Source organism: Dreissena polymorpha, chromosome 14 (genome assembly GCF_020536995.1).
Source record: "Dreissena polymorpha isolate Duluth1 chromosome 14, UMN_Dpol_1.0, whole genome shotgun sequence".
Taxonomy (NCBI): Eukaryota; Metazoa; Mollusca; class Bivalvia; order Myida; family Dreissenidae; genus Dreissena; species Dreissena polymorpha.
Genome location: NC_068368.1, coordinates 65836483 through 65846384, shown reverse-complemented (window position 1 = coordinate 65846384; position 9902 = coordinate 65836483). Strand labels below are relative to the sequence as shown.

Genomic DNA, 9902 nt, shown 5'->3' with positions numbered 1-9902 from the left:
AAACCTGTATAAAGAACGATGAAGTATGTTAAAATGATCGACCTTATTGACAGATTTTCGTATTTTTAAACATCGGAATTAATATATTTACTTAAACATACACGATTTTAATAAAGCTAAAAATATTTATAATAAAAAAATGAATAAAAACTTTGCCTGGCACGGGACTCGAATCCGGAAACCTTATAGGCAACATCTTACCAGCTGCCACTGCATCTTTTGGACATAACAAACCAGCCGTCAATTTTAAATGCTATGATTAGTAATAGGCTTATTTCCGAAATTTTCAATGAAAAGCGTTCTGCAAGCTTTATTATCTATCGATATCGAATGAATTATTTCGATCCATAAACGAGTCGATTAAGTTCAAAGTATCAAGTGTGTTTTTTCTTTCGCCTGACTGAATATAATGGTGACATTCGTTTTGAATCATTTTCTTTTTCGAAAATTGGCATTTTTGTAAAATTGTGTACAAGTAACTTTACAGTACATTCCTTAGTCGGAAATTGAATGAAAAACTGTAAATATGGCTGTCCCATGATAAAATGTTGCAAATATAACTACATTAGAAATCATCAGGAGAAAGAATCGACCAAAAAGAACAGATATACGAGTGTACACGAACACGAGTCTACAAGGATCCGAGAGCACACGTGTTCGAGTGTACGAGGATACGACAGTAGAAGCACACGATTGTTCAAGGATTCGATTGAGTACTTGTGCAAGGAAATGAGTGTACAATTATCCGGGGCTACAATGATACAAATACAGAAGAGAACGAGTGTGCAATGAAATGAGCGTACAAGGCAACGACTATGCAATTGTATGAGTGTGCAATAGTACTAGTACACTAGGATACAAGTTGACTTGAATCTGGAGGAGGGGGCAGTGGAAAAAGGAGCAGGAAACCCCACATATCTTGTAAAACAGCACCCTTCAAAGGTATCTAGATAACATACTGGCACTAAAACTAACGCGTCGCAGGTTCGATCACCCGCTCAACCCTGACACACAAACTCGTCATTCACAAGAGACTTTAAATCGAGTGGCATTGGACAAACTGCTTAACACCAGGCACTATTAGACAGATTGTCTTCAGTATTTTGCACTATTCTCCGTAACCAAAGTATTATGGGGGCGATAACCATATACGAGAAATTCTAGTGGAATATAATCTCATACACACACAAACCGCATCAATTGTGTCGCGTTTTGTGAAAATTGGGCAAAATGCATGTGCGAAAAGTGTCGTTCCAGATTAGCCTGTGCAGTTCGCACAGGCTAATCAGGGACGACACTTTCCGCTTTAATTATATTTTTCGTATGAAGGAAGTCCCTTTTTACTGAAAATCTAGTTAAGCGGAAAGTGTCGTCCCTGATTAGCCTGTGCGGACTGCACAGGCTAATCTGGAATGACACTTTACGCACATGCATTAAGCTCAGTTTTTTCAGAACAAGGCTCAATTTAACATGCGGCGGGCGGGCATCGTACCCAGACAGCAGTGGAGGGGGGGGGGGGGGGGGTCAACAATGATGAATGTGCGATAAAATAACACAACACACAGCCGATTCATCTGATTACTGAATTTAGTGATTTACTGCAAATTAATCTTACAATTTGCAAGTTAAGTAAAAAACCTTGCGATTTTTTCTTATGTCTATAGTCTGTATCACATTCAATAAATGCCTTCGATTTTGACATGACTCTAATACACCATGATTATTTACACTTGATCTCGTCATTTTCCGATGACGTAGACACACCGGTGCATGGGTTTCTAACAGACGTACATAAAACATTATTATTAGCACAAATAAAACAGTATGGGATGGTACATATGGGCATAAGGTTCCATAATGATTGTCAAACAGCAGTATTCCACACAGAGCAAAACACGGGATAACCTTCAGGTGAAGGTCACTGTGAGGGGCTGAATTTTTATTACCGACCACAACAGAACATACTTTTATTCCGCGTAAACTATACAAGTTCTAGTGTAAAACCAAGTGATATTACAAAATATGTAAATGCAGTAAACGTTTATGGCAGTAATATTATGAATAGTAATGGATGAACTTGGCAAATATCTTTAACAAAACTTATGAAGTGCACAGATCACCGGTAAACAGTCGGTGAAAGCAATCTGGGGACAGACGGTCTACTGAACACAACAAGTATATACTTTCTTTTTAACTATACGTAACTATTTAATACAAATGAGTATTTACATCGTAAATGCTCTTGTGCGCCTCGAGCTGCACCAATATTTAACTGTAGCTAGTAATGTCGTTGTCACCATTGTCCCCTCTTAGTGGCGATGTTTGAAAGCGATCACCGAGTAAAGCGTTACGTTAAATTGGCCTCACGTTACACTGGCATAGGAGAAAATCACACTTGCAATTTCTCCAGCAGTCCCAAAGACTTGATGTCTTTATACTGCTTGGGTATCTCCATTAGAGCTGCCAGCGCCACCGCTGCTTGCTGGTTCCGCGCGCTCGACTTCACCGCGTGGAATTCTACGAAGTGGAAGTTGTCGAACAGGCGCGCTGGAAGCTTATCGTCGAAATCATGCATGACGTCCCAGGGCCCGTCGCCGACGCCGACAACGATAATTGAGAGCGGGTAGCCGGAAGCGTCGACGATGGAGGCTATTGTTTCCGCTTCGCTCGTCACCTGACCGTCCGCCACGATGACCAGTACGTGGAACTGACAAAATGAGTACACATTTTATAAACACTGTAACACATATTCAGTTAAAAGCCACACATCAACATGTATAATTAGTAATTGGAAACTGGAAAAAGTAAATTGGCAGTAGAGTTTAAACTGAACTTAGAACATTTGACATTAAGATGCTTAGTCTGGGAACCAGAGTGAAACACAGTAATAGAATAGTTATACAAACTAAATTGGAAAATTGTAAACCTAAAGAAATAAGCACCTATAAGACAACTAGATCAGGGCTATTAACTAATAAATAAATTGATAGCTTGATTCCCAATTGATAAAGTTATGTTCACAATAATATTTTTGTAATGTGATTTAAAACAAGTTCATAAATATGACTAACCTGTCTCGTGCGCTTTACGATTTCTATTGCCTCGTATATGAGCGGAGCAAAGTTGGTAGGGCCGCCGAGCTTGATTTGCGGTGTAACGGCATTATAGACATCGAGAACCTCCGAAAAACCGTCGCACTCTCCCTAGAGAAGCGGAAACGTAATATTATGTATGCTTTGAAATTAAAAAACCTAATAGATAGCATGATCATTATTGTACATGTAATGACTTTTTAGACATGTAACGGCTAGATTGTCATATGTCTGCACTAACGGCATTTTGACTCATATCAATAGTAAAACTACTGTTTATTACTGATAAACAGAATACCACATAATATTAAGCTCACCACTTTTTTCAGCGGAAAGACGCAATTGCCCTTCACGACCTTGTCTCCGAACCCGTAACAGGGGATGATGCCGTCATCGTCTAAGGATTCGATAGTCTCACCCAAGATGCAGATGACCTCCTGGTAGGGGTTGAACCCCGGCCCCTCGAGGTCGTGGAGACTACGACCGCCGAACGTCTTCTCACCCCTTAGACGATTGCTGAGGGTATAGTCGATACCTGGATTGGACCAAGGAACATGTCGTTTTTCAATAAGGCCAGACACATTTGACTATCTGAGGTTCGATGTATCTTAAGCTACCCGATGCTTTTGATCTTATAAATAGGTGTTGCGTCATCATAACTTTTATTGATTGTTTTATAAAATAGGCTTAACGTCTCCAGCATGTTACTGTTTATATAAAGAAAACAAAACGAGCCAATACAAATGTCAATTCATAGTTGCTCTTGGGTTGCAACCTTAATACAGGTTAAACAGTTTGGGGCGTACTTGTTCGGTGATGTGTACAACGGCTTATTGCACAATATTGCTTACAAAGTCAGTAGGTAAACCATCCTAAACAAAGCATGTTTTCATATGTGTCAAGCTTACCAAATATAAGACCGCAATTCGTAACGCCCGCTTCCTTTATTGCCTTCGTCACGTCCTCCAGAGTCGAGAAAGCGTCCGGGTGGGCTGCCATAGCGGGCCCGGCTTGAATTTTGGATGTGAGGTCATGGTCATCGGAGTCGCTGCCAACGTTGGAGGAGTCCTCAGGAATCACGAGGTTATACATCTGGGTGCCTGCAAATGAACAGCGCACTACCTACATGTATAAATATTATTATAGTAACAATTTCGCAGACAGTATTGAACTCAACCATCGGATTTCCTTTTTGCAGAGCTAAAACGCTCTCCTGACGGAATTGCTAACTTACGAGTTACTTGGTACACGTACAAGGTCACGGCCCCTTATTTAAAATGCTCGTATTTAATAGATTGTTCAGCAAATTCAGGACAAAAACAAGTGACCTTTCGCTTACAGGGCGAGTGCTCTCCCGCTGTGGGTCACGTAAGAGCACACTTGAAAAAACGTCACTTAATCACCATTGGCGAAACATTACACAATTTATAGGAAAATGAAACCGCAGATATATTAGCAGGAGAGAAATTCTCGTCTGCTTGTATTTTATTCAATGAAAATGACAAAATGCATATACAAGTCAATTAATAAAGTACGGTATTAAACATATAAGAATTATTAATGGTGGCATCACTTCCTTGGCAAGGTCAATCAAAGGAATTGGGGCTTTAAACTGGTTAAAGGCCAATCCAATCGCAGACTTTGCACCGAATCAATCACATAACAACAAAATGTAAATATACATTACGGAAACCTCACAGAATCTTTTCATAATAGAAAACAACAAAATATAATATATTAAATGTAATAATTTATTTAATGAATAGTTAAAATACACCAGAGCAGCAGAATTACCACTTGTTGAGGCACGATGACATGAAATAAGTACAAAAAGTATCAGCTAAATCCATTCTTGATAACCAGATTTCAGAACCTGGCACCATCATCATATTATTCTTCTTCAATCAATTGACCGGTTTGGCCGTTGGGGAGAAATGAGGGACGACGATTCAGAAATCCTCCTCCAGTCAGGTCTGTTGTGTGCTGCTGAGAGTAATTTATCCATGTGAAGGGATGCCCAATCTTTTACATTATCCATTCAGCTATTTTCTGACGGCCTGGACGTCGACATCCCTCTAGCGTGCCCTGGAGAACAGTGCTGCACAGAGAGTCTTGTCTGGTGACGTGTCCAAACCAAGCCAACTTTCGTCGTTTGACGGTCGCCAGTATGAACTCTTGTGGACCCACAAGTGTTGCAGACATACTCGTTTGTCTTGTCTCCGTATAGGAGATGCGGAGCAGTCTTATGAGACATTTATGTTTAAAGTTTGAAATGCATGTATCATGCGTTCTGTGTACGCGTGAAGCTTCCAGGTATCGCAGCCTAACAGTAGGGTTAAGACTACGAGGTACTTTTAGAGCCTGTTCTTGGTGGGGAAGCTGATGAAACTGCTTGTCCAAAACCTGCTCAGTCTGGCCATCGCTGCCGTCGCCATGGCAATTCTTATTCGGACTTCAGCGGTACCTTATCATCAATGGACAGGATTGCGCTCAAGTACTTGATGCTGGTCACTTCTTCTAGCTTCTCGCCGTTCATAGTGATGTTTGTGCTTGTGTTCGTCGTGCTGTTCACCATGATCTTCGACTTCCCCGTGCTGACCTTCATTCCGTATGCTATTGCTCTTTCATAGAGTCTGTTGGTGAGATCTTCAAGTTCACTGCTGTTGCCACCCATGAGGTCAATATTATCAGCGAATCTTAAATTGGAGATGGGTCTTCCACCGATGGAGATAGAGGTGTGGTGGTCATGGAAAGTCTCCTGTATTATATTCTCAAGGAAAGGGTTGAACAGGACAAGAGAGAGCAGACATTCCTGACGGACGCCCACTTATGTCCCGAAGAAGCCCCCCTGCTGTCTGTTGAGAAGCACTGTATTGGTGGCGTTTCCGGAGAGTTCTTGAATGACTTGCACCAGCCCATCGTCAATCTTAAATCCTCTCATAACATGCCAATGGCCATAATGGCACACTCGGTCGAAAGCTTTCTTAAAGTCAATGAAGTTGTGGAAGGGTCACGTTGGTGTTGCAGGTGTTTTTCAATTATGATTCTGCAGTTGAATATCTGTTCCATGGTGCTCCGCCCAGCTCTGAATCCATCTGCTCCTCGGCTAGCATTCCTCGGCCTTACTATTCAATCGATTAACGATGATGTGTAGCATGACTTTGCTGTGATAACTGATTAGACTGACGGTAATTCTCGCACATCTTGAGGTTGCTCTTTTTCGAAGGGGTATAATCAGTGACTGGGTCCACTCCTTGGGCCACTTCCTCTCCTCACAGATCTTTTGGCATAGTGTCGTCAATGCTACAGTCGTTGCCTTTCCTCTGTGCTTAATCAGCTCGGAGGGGACGTTATCCACTCCGGAGATTTTCCTGTCATAACGCACTACCTCCTCCACCTCTGCCTTAAGTATGAGCGGACTTTCGTCGTCCGCTTCTGGTCTGGAATCGTGCTGAAGGCGACTGGAGTCCGGTTCGAGCGGATAGTTGTAGAGGTAACTGCAGTATTCACCCCATCTGTTTAGGACTGTGGAAGTCTCGGTACGGATATTCCCGTCAACGTCTGATATAACACTGGACTTGGGCTGACTGGTCTTCTTGAGGGTCTTGAGGGTGCTGTAGGCCTTCTTACTTCTGCCTGCTGTCATCTCTTTGTCGATGATGATACATTGTTCCTAAATCCATTCATCATTGGCCTCTTTCATTTTCTTCCTAACCTCCCTGTTCGCTTTCTGGTAATTTTCCCTACAGTCCAGGCTGGTGTACTTCTCATGCCTAAGCTCTCTTCTTTTGTCACATAAGTCCATGATTTTGGTCGTCATCCATGGCATGTTCTTCCTTCTCTATTTCCCAAGCACTTCTTCAGCCGATGACAGTAGGACATCCTTTATATTATTGCTAATGGTGCCGATGTCATATACGTTCAGGGCTGCAAACTTTCCACCTATCTGTGCTTGAAATACATGTGTACGTCTGCCAGCACTGGATCTTTCAATTTCTTCAAGTCAAATTTAATGCGAGGGTTCTTTATGATGCGCTTGCTCTTTCACTTCAGCTTGATGGTTGTGAGCACTAAGTCATGGTCACTGCCGATACTTTCGACAGAATATACGTTATCATGTACATGAATATATATTTAAAATATAGCAGAAAAGAGCAAATGCTTGATACATCTGCTTGGTGAATGCTGTATTTTTTAAATTTATTGTTGATTTATAAAACACATGTAATATTTAGTATCTTATATAAAATAAGTACCGCTACGATATGGTACCTCATCAACGTTTGATTAATGTGTGATATTCTAATCAATTATACTAGTTATACTGTTTTAAATATTTATTGTTTAACTGAATGTACCAACCTTATTTCCACTATAATATTACATACGCCGGATGTCTAAATATAGTTCTTGTTTATAACTTAGCTAACGTTATACTTGTCTATCTTGTCAATAAACGAGACAACATTAAATCTGATTGATGTCCCAGATCCTTTAAGTTCCCTATTGTTTTTAATAGTTCCAAAAATGTATTTCGCGAGTTAAACACTCCACACACTAAACCATCAAATTTGTAAACATGAAAGTTTATGTGTCTAACCTTGACAGCTATACTATGTAGAGAATGCCTACAATAAATCGAGATAAAGGTAGCTGCTAGTTTAAAACCGGTAAGTTAGTCGATATTTACAATTCGATTTGCCTAATGCATTCGTGAAATATCCAACCTTTTCTTTGTAACGCTTCGATTTTATGTTCCTATTTCGCATCAATACACCTTAAAATAGTTTGGATTTTCCTATAGTCATCGATAAGTATGTTAAATCCATTATTGCAAAATAAAAACATCACTCGGGTATTCCCGTACGTTGTTTGCTTCAATGAACCACCCAACCGCCATAAAGAATGTTTAATATAGTGGCGGATGTGGCCTTTTAAGAGCTGAGTGCACGTGCGTTTGTCCTATGTCCGGATGTCTGCCTGCGGTTAAAAGGAAATCTAAGGAAATGATGAAAAATGACCGTCATGTGTATATATTTTTTTTAATTTATTTTATTTGATTCTGTTAATTTGTTTTAATTAAATCAACGTTATCTTGTAAAAAACTAAAATTCTTGATTTTGATAAATTCGATCCGTAGAAATCAAGTATCGTTACAACAAAACAGGTTTGGGCTCCAGGTAAAATACTTAAGTGATATAAGTCTACCCTTTAATGTATTGCGATACTGGTTGTATACTTTCACGTGGAAGACAAGTGATTCATACGTGAATGCAATTTGATGTGTTCACATCAAAACATCAAAAGCATGAAGAGATTCGTTTATAAAGAGCGGGTAATCACGTGATAGTCAAGCTGGCGACGTTCATGCCGAGGCAGTTATTTTTCGCCGTTTTATAGCCTTATTACTTTTATTTATTGTTTAATTCCAGCCATATTAGCAAGAAAGTTACTAGCGTTTATTTCGTGTTGATATTCGGTCTTTATCTCGACTTTACTTGCTGCGAAATTTCTTAGCGGGATGACCTAATTAAAGCGCCACTAAGAAAATTTGCGGGGAGTAAAGTCGAGATATAAAGCGAAATTTAATACAAAATAAACGCCAATCACATGTATACTGGTAAAGCTGGAAAGTGAGCGTGATTTAAAAAATAAACAAAAGTATTACAGAGTAAAAAAACGGCGGAAAATAACTTTCTCGGCATGGATGTCGCCATCTTGACTATCACGTGATTACCCCTTCTGTATAAATGAATCTTCACGTGTCCGAGTTGTGATGTAAACACACCAAATTGCATTCATTTATGAATCACTTGTCATCCACATGAATGTATTCAACCAGTATCGCAATACATTAAAGGGTAGACTAATATCACTTTAAGTATTTTACTTGGAGCCCAAACCTATTTTGTTGTCACGATACTTGCTTGTAAGTTGTAAATAGATTCGCAATTGTTGTGTGTGTGTGTGTGTGTGTGTGTGTGTGTGTGTGTGTGTGTGTGTGTGTGTGTGTGTGTGTGTGTGTGTGTGTGTGTGTGTGTGTGTGTGTGTGTGTGTGTGTGTGTGTGTGTGTGTGTGTGTGTGTGTGTGTGTGTGTGTGTGTGTGTGTTACGGTATACCGGTGCTCTGCCGGCTTTCACCGTGGCTCAACCGGTGCACTACCGGCGACAACCGGGGCTATGCCGGGACGCTGCCGGCTTTAACCGGGGCACTACCGGCGACAACCGGGGCTCTGCCGGGGCTTTACCGGGATAAACCGTAGCCAGTCCGGGTTGACCGGGACTCTGACGTGCTGTTGACCGGCTTCAACCGGGGCGGCACCGGAAAATAGTGTGACTGCGTTAAAAAAAATCTACGAATCATCCCGGGGCTCTACCGGCAAAAGTGAGACTTGGGCTTAAGTGAATTTTATTTTGTATACACATTACAAAGGAAGTATGAGTGTTTTCCTGATCTGTTAATAATGTAATAGAAAGCTAGTTTAGGCTATTGAAAGTGATTTATTTGACGCCAACAATAACAGTTTTTTGCGGCCATGTTGTTGTTGTTATATATCTTCACCGCCTATGTAGACGAACCTCTACCAGATCTGTAGAGTTGAACAAAAGGTTATCGTTCCCAAAACCAGTATCGTGTTGTCCTCCACCGTCTATGTACACTGTAGTATATACACAACTATTGTCTTGTCTTACAGTCTCTGAGCTTCTGCACTCAACCGCTAGGGTTAATCCGTATAAATTCGGACAAAGGGAGAAATTCGGACAAAACATCGTAAATGCATTTTACGTCACACTAAACCTAGCCCCAGGC

The 9902-nt window shown here is 40.7% G+C and overlaps 1 protein-coding gene across 3 annotated transcripts; it reads right to left on the bottom strand.

The window, feature by feature from the left end:
- Positions 1-1953: 1953 nt before the first annotated feature.
- Positions 1954-7963, bottom strand: LOC127857911 (copine family protein 1-like). 3 transcript variants are annotated; one of them, XM_052394651.1, is made up of 5 exons: positions 7820-7963; positions 4001-4192; positions 3410-3627; positions 3072-3203; positions 1954-2707 (listed from the first exon to the last, which is right to left on the bottom strand). In XM_052394651.1, the coding sequence occupies exons 2-5, from the start codon at positions 4182-4184 to the stop codon at positions 2390-2392; spliced, it is 852 nt and encodes a 283-aa protein (XP_052250611.1). In that variant the 5' UTR covers positions 4185-4192; positions 7820-7963; the 3' UTR covers positions 1954-2389. The 3 variants fall into 3 exon arrangements, with proteins under 3 accessions (XP_052250611.1, XP_052250612.1, XP_052250610.1); XM_052394652.1 differs by lacking the exon at positions 7820-7963 and adding an exon at positions 7693-7807; XM_052394650.1 differs by lacking the exon at positions 7820-7963 and adding an exon at positions 7455-7686.
- Positions 7964-9902: the final 1939 nt, after the last annotated feature.

Coding starts and splice junctions, on each gene's coding strand:
- LOC127857911 (XM_052394651.1), bottom strand. CDS start 4,184: ATGTATAACCTCGTGATTCCTGAGGACTCCTCCAACGTTGGCAGCGAC. Junction 3,628..4,000: donor GAATTGCGGTCTTATATTTG/GTAAGCTTGACA, acceptor GGTCCAATCCAG/GTATCGACTATACCCTCAGC. Junction 3,204..3,409: donor TCTTTCCGCTGAAAAAAGTG/GTGAGCTTAATA, acceptor CCGCTTCTCTAG/GGAGAGTGCGACGGTTTTTC.